General features: G+C 39.4%; 1 protein-coding gene across 3 annotated transcripts in view; it reads left to right on the forward strand.

Annotated features, from left to right (window-relative positions):
- The window catches only part of LOC134519544 (cytosolic carboxypeptidase 6), a 969,057-nt gene that overhangs the window by 377,855 nt on the left and 574,715 nt on the right, over positions 1-16,487 (forward strand). For all 3 annotated transcript variants that reach the window (XM_063343896.1, XM_063343897.1, XM_063343899.1), the window contains exon 5: positions 12,820-13,036. In XM_063343896.1, the coding sequence (XP_063199966.1) occupies positions 12,820-13,036 (217 nt within the window). The remainder of the gene's footprint in view (positions 1-12,819; positions 13,037-16,487) is intronic.

The raw sequence follows: 16,487 nt of genomic DNA on the forward strand, positions 1-16,487 counted from the left end.
TCATTGATTAGGCTCTGGAAATGCAAACATTTGAACAATGATTTGAAGAGTAACCTCTCTGGAGTCTTACAGCGTGTGCCCAGAAATCACTGAAGGCATAGTTTTTGCAGGTGCATACATAGCACTTGTAGCTCAAACTACCTGCTATAACTCTCCGTACGTTTTCCCAGAGTATGCTGAATATTTGGCTCAGAGAATCTTTGAGGGGTGAAGAGGGGGGAGGGTCTCCTGTTGTTTAAACTGATTGCATTTCCTAAGAGCACAGGAAAAAAATACTTTTGTCAGCAAGGTGTAAAGTTCTGCATTGCACTAGTGATCGCTGACTTGTACATCGTGAGCCACGTTGCATTTACAGTTCATGCCATACCCTCATGTTGTATCAGCCTCCTTGCTGACCCGTGGGCAGTGTGTACATTCTCTCACTATGTTTTATAACAGTCTAAAGAGGAAGGAAAGTGTCTAGAACTTCGTCATTACCTTTAGCAGCAAGAGAATGTGAAGAGTCTTTCAAGGCTAAGTAAAGCTTTGTGTAATTTACGAAAATGTATCCTTCATTTCCCTTCCCCTCGCCATCACGTCTGGTTATATTGCAGAAGAGGTTAAAGGAGGTAATGCTCTTGTAGTCTAAACAAACTCAGCATGGTGAAATGGGACAGTACTTTAAAATATGCATAAGGATTGCGGTTGCTCCATTTTGTGACACTGACTGTTTCAGGTAGAGGGGAAAAAAAAAAGCAAACCCGAACCACAGATTTTTCCTAAAATGAATATTTTTTTTAAAGGGCTATCAAGAAAAATGATGCTGAAACTATTATTGTGAAAAATTGTAGTGGCCTGGTTGATATCACACATACAGTTTGGAAAAACAAGATTAGTGCAACACATACCATTTTTCATTTTCTCCTGTCTTCAACAGCATCAACCATTGCAGCATCTCATTTTTTAACTTTGTGTTTAGGATGAGAAATCCCATGTGTGTACAGTTGTTTCTGGCTGCCTGGTCCCTCTGCTCCGAGCTTTTTCCCTCTGCTTGCATGTTTCCCTGTGTACTGTAAATACGAAGTGACCGAGAGGGCAGGATACTTAGTCTCTTCTTAGATCAATACTATTCTGTGGGTCAGCAACTAGGAATGTTTGAAAAGAGAGAAGGAGGGAATTGTGTTTTATTTCCCCTGTAGACAGAGGCCAACACCTTTGCATTGGGTTCATGTCTATTACCTGGGGAAGAAAGCCTGCGTAAGTTACTTCTGAACCAGTATCAGCTGGCCAAAAGACCACTGTGAATTAGATAACAAAGGATTTAAGTAACAGGAAAATCTTAGATTTCGCCTGGCCCCGTTAAAACAAGAATTTTAATGTCTAGGTGGCCATCTATGTGTTTTCTTCTTGGAGCTGGGCTCAGTGGTGAGACAGATGGGGGCCAGGGTGTGTACAAAGCAGCAGCTCTTGGTCTGTGAGCCGGAGTATTGAAGTCCTGTTGCACAGGTGCATTCACTTCCATCTTTCGAGGCAGGGACTTGCCGTATTTGTTGTTCCCCTTCTAGCTTAGAAAACCGAGGCTTTTCCTTTCAGGCCTCTCTCCCCCCCGCCCCGCCCCGTGTTTAATATGATAGCTCTGAGTGCTTTCTCCGAAAGGGATAAATGAAGGACACAAAAGGCAGGTCTGCACAGCACAAGGCAAGTTTAGCCCTGGAAATGCAGTATTGGCATTGCTAACAACAGGCCATGTGCTGGTGTGGGGAATAAATGGGAGACCTACAGACTCTCCCTGTAGCAGAAGAAATGTGAGCAGGCTTTGGAGATAGTTGCTCTGCGACACCCTCCAGAACAGGGGGATGTTGTAAAGCGGTTTTTTAACAGAGGAAGATGGAAGGAGGGAAAAGGAAGGAGTTCATGGAAGAGAACGGAGAATAAAATCTGTGCAAGATGTGTAGCCTGGGGAAAAAATAAAAAGTTTGCAATGCTGGATTTAAATTATTTGCCCTCACATTGTCGCGTCTCGTACATGTTTTAAAATTATGTGCTTTCATGCAAAGAAATCAGGTGGTTCTACATCATAAATCAGCCTTTATAGCAAACAAGGTTCTGGAGGTACCTATCTTAGACCTGCTCTTTTCTGGGAATAAAGATGAGGCACTATCAGAGATTGAGAAGATGGGGCAAATTGATTAATTAAAAAGCAGTAAATCATCATCCCCACATGATTTATGCATAAAAGAAATCTGAAGAAGCTTGGAAATGAATTAGCTCAACTGCTAACAAAGATATGCACTCTCATTAAAGCCAAGCTCTGTTCCAGAGGGTTGGGAAGGATCTGGGGTTTATCCTATATTTAGACCAGTAAGCATTACATCTGCACATTGCAAATGGTCGAAACAGGAATTTAAAAGGGAATAATAAAACACCTGAAAGATGGTGATGTGAGAGACTTTAATGAGAACAGCTTCAGCAAAGAAAAATCATGTCTCACATTGCTTAGAACTCTGAATGTGCCCATAAAAAGAAATAGGAATGGCCATACTGTATCAGACCAAAAATCCCTCTAGGCCAGCACCCTGCCTCTGACAGTACCCGGTCACAGGCACGGGGGAAAGAAAGGAGAATCAAAAGGAAAAGATAACTGATTTCCCTGGACTTGATTGACAGCAACGAGGGCCAGGTTTGAATTTAAGGAGGTCACTGCAAACACGCTGACATCATCCCTTTCTCAGAAGCCATCCTGAGCTTAGTGGTGCTCAGAGAGAGAATTTTCCCCCCACACAAAGAGGAATTAGATGGTAAAATAAACAAAGTTTTCATAAAATGGAGGAAAGAGAAGTCTGACAAGCTAGATGCTCAGAGTTACAATAATCAGTTCCTGAAGTATAATTGTAACAATAGTCTTTTCATCGAGCAAGGCCACCAGGTTGCTTTCACCTGCTTTCATCCACAGTTTGAGATTAACAAGTATTGCTGGGTAGCGAAGCCACGCTGAGGCTGTGCTAACCTCATGGGATGCGTTTTTGTTAGCTGCTCTTCGCTCCTCCAGCCATATGTTTCCCTGCTAGCCATGTGCACTGCTTCTGCTAGCCACGACTCCTGGTGCTCTGCGTTCTGGGGTGCTCTCGCCCACCGTTCCCATTAGTTCCCACCCTCTGCTGACAGGTTTTGTGGTGTCAGCCCTTGGAAGAATAAACACAGTACTGAGGCTTTCAGGCACAGGCTTTCAGTTCATAGAGAGGGCTAAGCAGCTTCTGGTGCTCACACATCTCGTGAAGGCTTTTACTCAAATCTCCCTTTTTTTACTCTTCTTTTTCTTAAGGTGTAACCTTTGTATTTTGGTGTTAAAGGCTTTTCCTGGATTGATTTTCTTGGGCAGAGTTAGATGTCCTAGACTTCTCTATATTTTCTCCAAATGATGAAGTAACTCCCTTTGTAACAGAAATGTCCTTCAAAAATATAATTGCAATCTGCATCAAGGGAAGGTGTTTCTGGCTTGCCCACCAGTCTTTTCTGTTTATTTCCCCCTGATTCCATTGGATGCCAAGGTGGCCTTTCCCCTTGGGAATTTCTGGAAACGTTTCCTCACCTTTAGGTTTCAGCTAGCAGGTTTATGAGGCGAGCTGCCTGACATAATGTATTTTGACTTTTTAAAAGCTGGTGACAAAGTCTGTCACAAGACACTGCTACGAAGGCTAAGTAGTCACATATGGTGACAGGGCAAGCATCATCATAGATCAAAAACCGACAAGGAAACAAAAAGGCATAGGGCTAAGTGGTCAGTTTTCATCTCAGTAAAAGGCTAGCAGCTGCGTTCCTTAAAGTTACCTATCAGGTCATATGCTGAATATATTTATTAATGATCTGGGGAGAGAGGTGAAGGATTAGGTGGTAACACTTACAAATGATGTAATTACTTAAGTAATTTAAGCCTGTAGCATGCTGTTAGAAACTTCTGGGTGATCTAAACAAGTTACTCGGATAAAGAAAGTTCAGTTCTGATAAATGAGAAGTTAATACATGAAGGAAACCACACTGAAATCTTATCCTCTAACCGAAGGGAAGAAACCTGAATATTGCTGTTGGCACTTCCATAACAGAAGCCATTTGAGATGCTGTTATGGTAGAAAAAGTGAACAAGGTGCTAGAAGGCGTAAGAAATGAGACATTAAAAATGAATTACTGAACTCAGTCTTCATTGCGTGGAGACAGAGGATAGGATAAAGCATAATATTATGGGTAAGTTTGCCCAGCTAACAACGCCTGATCCATAATGACAATTTCCTGTTTTCTTTTGTCTTTATCCTGCTCATACATCATCTACTATCAGAGATGCTCTGATTTTTATCGGGAATAATATACGTTGGGAAGGCTAAGGCTTCCAGAGGGTTTCAGATCTTACTAAGGACTGCTCAGTATCAACCGAGCTACAATTGGTAAAAATTTATTTCATATCCATTCTCCTCCCTTTGGTAGTTAGTTACAATTCGCATCAAAATGACATAAATTAACAATCTCAAGTTTGTATTTAGACTGTGAAATCACCAACATTTTAAACATAGATTTCAGAATTCAGATGTTACTGAAATAATTCCTCAAGTTGGGGCTCTTATGAGATTTATAAATTATTCTTGCATAGAGAAGAAGTCACATGAGACTAACCTAAATGAAGTTAACATAGATTTTAAAAATTATTCTTGCAGAAGAACAGGGAGTGGTGGGAATAGATGAACAGATGGGAAAGGGAGAAGAGGAGAGTGAAGAAAAGGCTAATTAGGTAATTGAGGCTAAGAGGCTATTAGAGCTGACCCAGTGGTCTACTGGTAGTGCAATTCAGGGACTTGAATTTGGGATTGAGGTTGGTCCCTCATTCCCAGGCCAACACTTGCTCCAAACATTGCAAGGACTCAGTTTTATAGCCTGTATGTTCCTATAAGTATGTGTTTTCCAGTCAACATAATCTGGAGGGATTTAATGTCAGATTATAGTGGAGACAGGAAAGAATAATGGAGTAAAATGCTGAATCTGGACATGAAGACACTAAAAAGTTATGTTAATGTGTAAATTATTTAGTGAAATTATTTGGAATTCCTTTGAAGTTGCTGTTGGAGAAAAATCTCATTGAAATAAACATATTTTGAAGAGATTCTAACACTATTTATCACTGAGCAGCCCTTCCTAAAATCTGTCCAGTACACAGTTTTCTTGAGCGTGTTTTGGTTTGGTTTGGTTTTTTTCATAGATAGTAGATAACAGAAAGATCTAAAAGGTTATTTATTAGAGATCATGCCATTACCTTGTTGCAGGCCAATTTGAAGCTGGTACGCTTGTGGTGTGGCAGTCTTGTTTCCTTCTTTCAGTCTCCTAGCCTATCTTCCTTTCTGATCCAGTCAGTGATATGCTTTCCTCTGTTTTTTATATTCTTATTTTCTCCTTGATGTCAGTATATTCAAACTGTCTTCTGAAGTTGTCACTAGACTTGTTCTTTTATGGCGAGAGAGTCTGGTATAGGTCAAAGCTAGGACAAGCATTGCTATGTGGTTCTCAGATTTATATGCTTGAGGTGGAGCGTTTCTTGTCCTCACCTTTTCCTAGTACAACATTATTCATGCTGACTTACTTCATTTAAATCTCTCCACTTCTTTCACAGTATTTGTGGCTACTCTTTCTCAGTTGCTTCCAAAGAACCTTGTTTTTCTTTTCTGCACGTTCCAAACATCAGAACTGCAGTGGTGCGCTGTTCTGGGATGCTGTTTCTTCCCTCTTTCCTTACCTTACCCAATGCTTCTTATCAAAAATTCTCATTTGCCAAGTTCAGTATTTTTTTCAAAAAACAATTTCTTTGACCCTGTGTTTGTTTTTCCCCTAGTAGCTGCATTTCAGTACAGAAATGCTGGCTCCTGCGTCCTTCTCTTGCATCTATGGTGTCTTCAGAGGATCACAACACATGTGTGGCTAACTTTACTGTTTTCTTTTCTTGTTCTAGTATTTTTGTGGAAAGTCAGCTTTTCTACCTCACTTTCTTCTTTCCTACAAGCACTGCATAGAGATATTGCTATTGAAGCAATATATGGCTGGAACACCTGTGGTCAGTAGGCAAATCATATTTCGACAGCAGAAAAAATCAGCACCATTCATTATCCCTGCAGTTTAAGAGAGAGTTTCTGTAGAATAATTGCAGTATTGGAACTGCTGCTTCAGAGGAAAGTCACTGCGGTATAAGATTTAGCAACTGGACAGAATAAACAAAAGATGGAGGAGGGAGTGTAGCTTTGGTTATAATGGTAGGCAGGAGGGGAAAAAGAAGGTAAATCGGTTGCTTGTGCACTGGAGACTCCACTTGTACCTGCTGCAGGCAAAAGATTTTGGATTTTGCTACCAGCTGACAGCTCCTCTAAGACATTAAAATGTTTTGTCAAAACATTTTAAAACAAAACAGAAAAAAAATATTGGCACTGTGACAAATCTGGACCTCAGCGAGCATGATTTGTGCTTAGGGGAGATAGACAAGGGATGAGTGATGGACAGCAGTGAAGGAAACCTCCTCCCACAAAACCACACTGAGGTTTGGAGAACCTGAAACAACACTTCTCTTCATTTGGGGGTTGTAGTGTTGCCCTGTCTTATATGAAGCTGCCTAAAAAGTCATTCAGTCATTTAAAAAATTATTTCTTGCCAGCTCATAATTTAGCAGTCCTCCCCTTCATCATGTTATGCTTATTCTGGTGAATCGAAGGATGATGATTTCATTTCTGCCAGCAGAGCCCAGGGACCGGTTTTCAGCATTGCTTTATATCTCGTAATCCTGATGTGCTAGTAAGGACCTTTCCGTACGGCTTCACCCTGCATCCCACATGGCACGCCCTTTCCTCAGCACTTCTTGTTACTTTTGGGAATAATGACTTTCACTGGTTTCTTCATGTTTTAGGTAGAATGGCTTCATTATGTTTTTATTATTGGTGTTATTGCAGGACCTTGAAGACTGGCCCATGGGCAGGGACCACATTTTTATGAGGTATTTCGCAAACACAGGGCAAAGGACATTACACTGGTATTTTCTATTTATTGTTTCTCACCACTGAATTTTCCTTATCAGAACACTGCACTATGTTGAAGATACAGTTTTGTTAGAAGTCTTTCTTAGCAAGTTCCCCTGCATGTAGCCAAACATGTCTGAAATGTGGGGAATTATTCTGGTAACATTTGCTCGTGCAAATCTGTTTCTAGGTTTTGGCTTTCAAGTTCTGAAACAATAGTAATGTACTTTCAGGATATTTTTGCTATCTTTGTATCAGTTGATGGGACTAATTCATCTGATGTGCAGGTCTCATAAAAAAATAAAACGTCTGCCAGGTTAGACTAGCACTGATGCAGGCACCCAGTACTGATGAAGTTTTACCATGTTTATTACGAACACTTAAAATGCAGACATTAAAAAAAATATATATGTGTTTCTACTCATTGCTTAATTATTTCATTGAGTTTTAGAGAAAATATTGGTAAAAAACCTCAGTGTTTTCCCCTTGAAGTTGTAAAGAATGAAGAGATTGTACAAGCAATCTTTGTACAGTTCACTTTTATTTGAATTCCCTAGCAATCTTAATAGAGGTTCCTTAATTATTTCAATTAACATTAGCCCTTGAAAGCTGCATGCTTAATCTGTAGTTTTCTTGATTTTTATGAAAGTGATCGAATTACACAATATTTTGATTTTTATACTTAAGAAGAAGTAACCAGGTATTTGTAGAGGTGGAAAACCTTGAGGTGTTAAAAATGATAAATATATTTGGAGAACATTCCAACACATATTATCAAGAATAAAAGCAGGACTTATTTTCCAGTGTCTGAAACTGAGTTAGCTGTGCCAAAACCCATTCAGTCGTCTGTAAAAAATATTTAACACCATCTGACATATTCACTGTCACTCCATGCTCTGTGAATCAAATATAAAATTATGCGCAAGAAAAAAACCCTACAAACTTATTTTGTCACAAGTAAGCTAGGAATTTTGAAGATGGTCAGCTCTACTTGTCAACAAGAATAAGCAAGAAGAAAAATAATGACTTAGACTAACGGAGAAACGAGTCAGGAAGGCCTTCAATTTGAAAGGGCTGCCTCCCAGAAGAGGAGTTTGCAGTGCATGATTAACTTCCTTATAGTTTCTCCAGACTTTGTTGGATTTCTTGTGGTGAATAAATAGGGACGTCCAGCTTTAAGAATAAAATTTGCACACTCAGAAGGAGTAGCTAGATCTAATATTTTGGGTAGTGCAAATCAACACCTGAAGGTTATTTTCTAAAGTTGAATTAGAATCATGTTTTGCGCTTCAAATGTCTTTTAAAATTTAGGCATAATTTCCTCTGAGATTGTGTCTTAGGCCCACCCCTTTGAATTATACACACAAGCTTGGAAATTTGTACAATTTTTAAGTTGTATCCCTCCATCTGCAAATTGATGACAATTGAAAATGATCACCACAGTGCGTCACCACAGGTAACACTACGTTGTAAGCAGATTCACTTGAGCATTTCTGTACAGGTCAGATCACTTAATTTTTCTTTTGGCCATTGATCTTTTACGGCACCTGCAGCTTTTTGCTTTTCCTCCAAAGATCATCATTTTACTTTGAAGTCTACTGACTTGTATATGCCTAACCTAATCTTGTAGAGGCAAGGATCTGAGTAATTACTTCACGAGTGCCATATCAAAAGTGGTCCAAAGACTGTTTAGGCTGTTCATTAAAGTCATTGGGAATTTGGCTGGGGAATTTGGCTGGGGAAGAGCTCTCTGCTTTGCTCATGCAATAGGGAGGAAAAGCGCTCCAAAGATTGTTATTTTCTAATTATTTGTATTGTGGTACCACGAAAGGTTTTGATTAGCACCCTCATGTGCTTAAAACTTAAAGAACAGATGCCACACAGCAGCACCCTTGCCACCCCCCGGTGTTTGTTCCCCAAAGTCTTGATTAACTCCCAATTTTCAATGGGAAATAAGGTAGCAGAGGGAAAAAAAAAGAGCAGAACAGATAATAAAGTTTTCCTTTAAGATCAAAATTATTAAAGTTGAAAGTAAAATTATGTTCAAAATAGAAGTATAGTTAGGATAAAATTTTCAAAGCTCAGTTATGTGTAATGCCCCTCACTGCCTGTTGTAGTAGGAAGGAGTAAAATCCTGGGGCCTCTGAAGTTGTCAGGTTTTTGAGACTGACTGAGGACTCCAATATTGGGTTTTTTTGGTAAACTGACAAATTTGATGTTATTGCATGCTACCAAAGCACAGTAAATGTCTTGACTTCAGACTGCAACGTAGCAAACATATAGGAAGAGACAAGCACATGAACGTTCACAGTTGGAGTGATGGGTTGGGAGCGCTACCTTGGCAGAGGGAGGAGAGGACACTCAAACCCACTGGCTCAGCCTTTGACTGGCACTAGACTGTGAGAATCAAAACAGAGAGAAAATCTTTGTTTCTGTGCTTCCTTCTTCCTTTGACACAAAGAATTTTTCATTTATCTTTAAGATTAAGCAGTCTGCATTTGTTTCAGAATGATCTGAAATATCAAGCTTCACTTCTGCAAATACATTTCTAAAACCAAATTGGAAATTAGTTGCTTGCGCGTTATGCTCTCTGGCTGTACTTCGAATTGAGGTGGTTCTCCTTTAAATAACCATTCAGAAGCACTGAAATCTGAAATCCAGGCAGTTGCGTATCAATTAGCAGGGTGCATTTCTTAGTGTGAGCTGCCTGGAAGTGCAAGATGACAAATCTGAGCATTAAGCTTTCTACCGTCATTTTGCCTTCCTACCTCTAACTACAAATCAGCTTCATTGTGACTTACAGTGTAAGAAGTTGGTGCATTTCTGCAGATCCGTGATAAGATATTTTTCTCTAGTAAGAAATGCAGTTAGGTTCTGCATTCTGAATCTGTCCCTGCCAGGCCCTAGATGCATTAGTATTCCACTGGCAGCTGCCTGTAGGTAGGAATATTGTTTTTGTCCATAACCAGAGGGAACAATCAGACTAAGCTGTTCCCCGGCTATAAACCAGCCAAAGTAATTGGGTTTAATTTTAATTTTTGTAATAGCTTTAAATTAATAGGAGCAGCTGCTGCCACAGTGTGTGGGTGTCCTTTTCCAGAAGGCATAGAACAAAAAAGGGAAAGAGTAAACAATAGTGCGTCTAGGACACAAAGGTTAATTCAAGAACTGAGCAATGTCTTTTCGTTATCAAAAACTCAGTTGGTGATATCTAGCACTGTGTCTCTCTCCTTTCTTTTTCTTTCCTTTTTTTTTCTTTTTTTCTTTAATTCCCCGATAAGATCTCAATCTGATTAGGCTCCTGTGTGTAAGATGTGTTGTTGGTATCTAAACACTAACTCTCTTTTTCTATATGACTCACAAATAGATTAGCAGTGACAAAGTGCTAGGAGAGATAAAAATAGATTAGCAGTGACAGGAGTACTATTATAATTATTTTTGGAAGATATGGTTTGAATTAAGAGTTTGGGCACTTTCTGCCCTGAGAGGGTGAATTTAAACCTAGTAACTGAGGATGGTTTCTGCTGTTGTGTCAGACACCAGATAGTGAAATGTCAATACCAGATGTCCTAGACATCAAGATTAGCCATAATAGCCAAACGCAGCCATAAAGTGATGTGTCAAAGTGGATAATAAAACAGATGCTTAGCTTCTATAATGAAGGGGAAAGGGAATGAAATATCAAAAGTGCCTTTAATACATTAACAAAGTTGTCTTCAACTTGCTTAAAAGTAGAAAGTTATTGAACCAAGGAGAACTATGTGTCATTTAAACATTAACTATCAGCAGATGAATTTCAATTAGCATTAGCCTTTCTGAAATCCTGATTTTCCTCCTATTGGTCTCATTTTACATGAAATTTTTATAGCGTAAAGTGAGGCTTGTCCTTTGTTATTTCTCCCATGCTAATTTGGAAACAAATAAAGTTCAACAACTCAGCAACATACTGTTTAAACTTGCATTACGGTTTGAGGACTGGGAGCTAGAATACATTTACCCACTGCCATATCATCTGCTTGATTTGAGATCAAATGAGGGATGTCCTATAGCACTCCAGAGTAAGGGCGAATGATAGAAATATGTTAAGATGCTGGAGAAACCTATTAGGTTAGGGTACTGCATGCAGACGGCTGGTGGCATTTTCCCCCTACTGATACTTTTAAAAAAAATCAAAAGAATCGCTTTTCTGTCCTTCACGTTTGTGGCTTAAAAATCATTTTCAGATCTTAGTGATAAGCAAGTGCCTTATTTAACCAAAAATACTGACGTGAATTCTTGAAGCCCTGTATGTTCAGGAACCAGGGCAATAAATGGGGCAAATAAATTATTATTTCAAGTCTAATTAACTGCATCACTGGCTCTTTATTGTACTTTTTTCAAGAACATCTCAATTCCTTTATGTTTCTCTTTGTATCTACTGAGTCTTGCTGATCAGACTCCTTAACTGCTGCTAATTGCCAACACGTACTTCTGCATAATGAGAGGGTTTTGTCCTCTATTTCATATTAGCAATGAAAGGCCAAAACTGATGCTCTGCAGTAGACCAGCTTCTCGGAACTATTACAGAGGCACATTTACTACTGCTATGTCTGTAAATCTTGTTATGTTTTCCCTCACCATGATCCTAGTTTAGCTGAGATCTGCTCCAATCGTTAGATGAGACCTGTTTATAATGTTGTGTAATTGAATCAGTTAGAGTCTGCAGGACCATAGTGTTTTGTTGCCAAACATGACTGGTAAGTTAGTTACATCAAATTACAAGTGCATGGCGTGACTAGAGAATCTCCTGTTTAAATAAAGCTAGAAAAGCCATCTATGAAATGAAGAAAGAGTACAAAGAGAAATACTGAACATCTCTAGTCCATAGAAAAAGTGTTTGACCCACGTCTGAAATGTTCCTCGTTTCTGTTGGGAAATAGCAGAAGTTGCGTGGAAGATGTCAGGCAGACATTTGTTATTTCTTAAACAGATACCAGCTTGATAACAATGACATAAATGTCTCTATTATAATTATTTACCATCATGTATATTCATTTTTATCTTGTCAGCACTATAATCCAGAACTCTCGAGGAGGGCAGCAATCCAATTTGGAACAGGACCAAATACCCTTTTCTCCTTTGCTTTCTAATTTAGGACGAGGTTATTTTCCATACCTATAGTTTTTTGTTTGAGTTTGGGAGGGTTTTTTCCCCCCACTTCAAGAATTTATCTTTTCCTCCATGCATCTGCTAAGTGTTGATATAGCCCCTGACTATTAAGGATAGTAAAAATATAAAGATGTCCTGAGTTTTGGTAACAGTTATGTCAATTTTGCCTTATACTGACATTCCATCATTGATTATGCCTCACCTCTGTGCTGGTGAATTAGGCCTGTAGGAAAGGACGTGGCCACATCCCAGCCAGAGGTTTGGCTGAAGCCTGTGCAGTGCCTATGAGATTGCACCAGCTTGGTAGCGAAGTACAGGACAGCATAACTGCCCGCGCATCCTTTTCACGTCTTGGGAGTGGGTTTCTCTGCTTGTGTGATGCTCTCCCATGCGATGGTGGCCCTGCCAGTTTGGACAGCTGGAGAGACCTGCAGTCCTTGTGGTTTCTGGTGCACCGGCACAGTAGCTGTGCCGTGCACGGGCCCCTGGCGTGGAGGTCGTCTGCATGAGCGCTCCGAAACGCAAGTTCTGCTCGCCAGCTCCTGAGCCGTTCAAGCTGTTGTGTTTCATTTGCTTTAGAGGAAATTTGAATCTCACGTAGCCTTTTTGCTCAGATTTCTTATGTCAATGTATATATGTTGGTTTTGTTTTTTAGGCAAAGAATACCCTCTAAAAATGTGTATTATTATCGCTGCCCAGACCACAGGAAGAACTATGTCATGTCATTTGCTTTTTGCTTTGACCGAGAGGATGACACTTACCAGTTTGCTTACTGCTACCCCTACACCTATACTCGCCTTCAGCACTATCTTGACAACCTACAAAGGAGGAACATGGACTACTTTTGCAGAGAATTGCTAGGACTCAGCGTGGTAAGTAATAGGCACGCTTGCCAACTATCAGGCTTCATTATGAATGTCTACCCTTAAATGCTTATAGGGTATAATTCATCATCCCTGCTAAAGTACACACACGTACGTATTTGTTTTACTGCTATCAATGACACATGAGGTAGCATACCTGCATGGTGAAATATAGACAAAAGCTAATTTAATCTCACATAAAATATTTCCTTTGCGATAGACAAGGCAATGCTAAGTTCCCATGTAGGATCAATTCACCTCTGAAAGCATTAAAAGATGAAACTGAAACAGCTTTACAGAAGAAAATGTGATTTTTGGAGTATTTTTTCCACTTGGCTTTCTGGAAGAGCTTTTCTGTTCAGAAGGCAATATGTGTCTTTGGAAATAGCATATACCTTTTATTGGTAAAATAATGCAAAACATACATGAACTACCTATTTTATTTACTCTTAGAATGTCCGCTTTGGTGATTTGAAATTAAAGGGGTTTAGTGGTCTCAATATAGATCCTAATGGCCACATGAAAATGAAATGTGATAGTTGTTCTGGTGCAAGAAGGAGAGTTAATGGTAAGGCTGAACTTCTGCTCACTTTGCTATAACCTTTCTCTGAAATGTTGCCGGTCCTGAGGATTCAGAAAGCATGACTCAGCCACTCCCATATCGACTCAGAAATCAGCAGATTGAAAAATAATAGCTGAAATCTTGGGTGGTTGGTTTGGGGTTGTTTTTTTTTTCCCTTTTGTGTTCTCAGACTTTATAGTGCACTTGTCACACAGTCTTAATCTTTTCTCTGAGATTCAATTTGGTCTAAACTCGTAGTGTGTGTGTGTGTGTGTGTCAGAAGAAGAAAGCTGCGATTCCTATGAAGGCTGCTGATCCCAGCTGGGGCTTTAAAAAGAATCCCACCATATATTGTGAAAATCAGAATAAAATCATATGTATAGCCTGCACTGGAATAAATAAAAAGCTTCCAGCATTAAAGCAGGCCGTTGAGATCCCTATGGTGGCATAAAACTTGGAGGAAAAAACTAACTTATGGAGAAGAGTAAAACCAGAATTAACAAAAGAAAGTATTTTTTAACCCTTATGTTGGTTCCCGTTTTAAAGATGACTATTACCTGAACTAGTATTAATTATTAATCATTCCAATTAGAGGGACAAAAAATTATAAGGGAAAGGGATACTAAAGAAATGGAAAAGTAAAATCTTCAGAGGGTGGGAGGAAGGAGCACTATCATTTTTCTGTGTATAGGGCTTTAATTATTAATCGTAGAGGACAGAGCTGTCATTAATACTGTAATGAAACTGAATTTGTTTCCTTTCACTCTGAAAATAGTGTATAAACAGCCACATTTGCATATTCATCAAAACCCCGATCTGACTGATTAAAACACTGAGATAGAAGGATTTGTCTTTTATCTGCAGTTTGACAGACAGAGCTGTACTCTTAAATCTTGTTAACATTGTGTTACCAGTAGTTGCTAAATATTATTTTTCATATTTCAGCAAACTAAACAAACAGATGCCACTCAAAATGTGGCAGGAAATGTGCTGTGTATAAGTCCTGATTTTATATCTATATGTACACACACAGTATGTTTTGCAGACATGGATATGGTAACATTTTGCAGCTCACCATGCTGATCTGTATAAAAAGCTTCTGAATCAGGCTCATGCTGTAATCTTTGTAAGTAACATTACAATCTCAGAGCATTCCTGGCTTTCCTCCACACACAACTGTCCTAGAACAGCTTGGTAATTTAATGTCTTTGCTGAGCTTGAATAGACAATTTCCATAAGTTCTCTGCAAGTTAAATATTTTAACATAGAGCTTTGTTGCTATCATACATCTTTAAATGGTGAAAAACAGGATCCTTCAGTCTTCACTGCACAGCGCTTCATCAAAGCAGAAGCTGGCTGTACTTTAGAGAATTGCGTGCCATATAGGATAGATTTAGAGCTATGAAAGCGAGCTCCGTCCCTGCTCTGGCCCCTTACGTAAGTTAAGAGGAATCAGATTGGCATAAAGAGGCCCTTAAAAGCTCTATTCCTGGCAAAGGGACGATACCCCTGGTAGCACATGGTGAAAGGTAACTTAAAGATGCCGTCTGAGGACAAACTCTGAAGTCCTCATGCTGGGCACAGGGCTGAAGCAGGGTGGCGTGTTGGGGGACGGCTGTGGCATGTCCGTCGAGCTGCCACGTAGTCAGCAATACCTTCTGGTTCATTCCAGGGGAGTTTTACAGCTCCCTGCAGCGGTTCCTGATTGTGAGGGTGGAGAATGCTTTGAAGCAATTTTACTTCCCCTAGATTATGAAGTTTTGAACTGTGCCTCTTGGAGACAACGGGATCTTGCCACAGATCTTTGGGGTTTTTTATTTTTCTTTGTCGTGGAACAGTAAAATGCAAGTCACAGGAAAGCGTGCTTAGATGATTACTCCTGAAGGCTTTCTGAGTGCACATTTTGCTGCATGTAATGTTTTCAAGGCAATCTAATCGCTAATCCAATTTCATATTTTCTCTAAAGAAAGTACTATGCCTCCATTAACTCCTTAAATACTTTCACTAATTCTATGAAAATTGAAAGTGAAATATCAGTATGGGACATGTAATTGTCATTAGGATGCAGAATGGCAAAGTGGTTCAGAGCCAAATGGCAAAGATTCCCATTGCCAGTGTGAGTGGATAACTTAGCTGTTCTATTTCTGACCTTTTAATGTTTATGTTCTTTACTTCAGGGAGCTATCCCGAAGTCTAGATGTGCCAAATGGTCTTGAAAATAGTCTCTCCTGCAAGCTAGCTTTGATAGTCACCCAGGTATCATTTAAACTGCCGTTTTCATTCTGCCATTGTTGGCCTTAGGTGACTTCAGACTTTCTACCGTTTGTCCCAACAGATCATAAGTTCAAAGCCTGTGAGCGTTTTTTTGAAACCGTGCAGTTACTTTTTTGCATGTTATTGATGTGTTTTTTTCTTGGTATATCTTATACAATATTGTACAGCATAATATAATGAAAAATACTTTTTATATTTCTATGAAAACATAAGCACAGGCTCAATTTACATTTACAGAACCTATTTTATGATACTTATATGGTCTCACGTGCAATAACCATTATATGTAACGTTATAACCAATATTTCAGAGTTGGCAAAATTTTTGTGTGTCGTCTTTTGAAGGTGGTAGTCTAAATTAGCTGTACATACTTGAAGTGTGTGGACAATTGATGAGACCTGTACCTCTACTAGTATTTCACTATTACGCATAATAAATTAAATGGGTTTTGGTGAGTCTGGCTCAGCTCCTACAGCCCACTTTACAAATCGCCACTGGCTTGGCAATATTTTCATTACTCACTCAAAAGAGAGCCAAGATTAATAGGAGACAGATACTTCCTTTCACCCCATTAGGCAATGGTGCTTCCAAATTACACTTGAGGAGAATTGCAACTGCACGTAC

Source organism: Chroicocephalus ridibundus, chromosome 8 (genome assembly GCF_963924245.1).
Source record: "Chroicocephalus ridibundus chromosome 8, bChrRid1.1, whole genome shotgun sequence".
Classification (NCBI taxonomy): domain Eukaryota; kingdom Metazoa; phylum Chordata; class Aves; order Charadriiformes; family Laridae; genus Chroicocephalus; species Chroicocephalus ridibundus.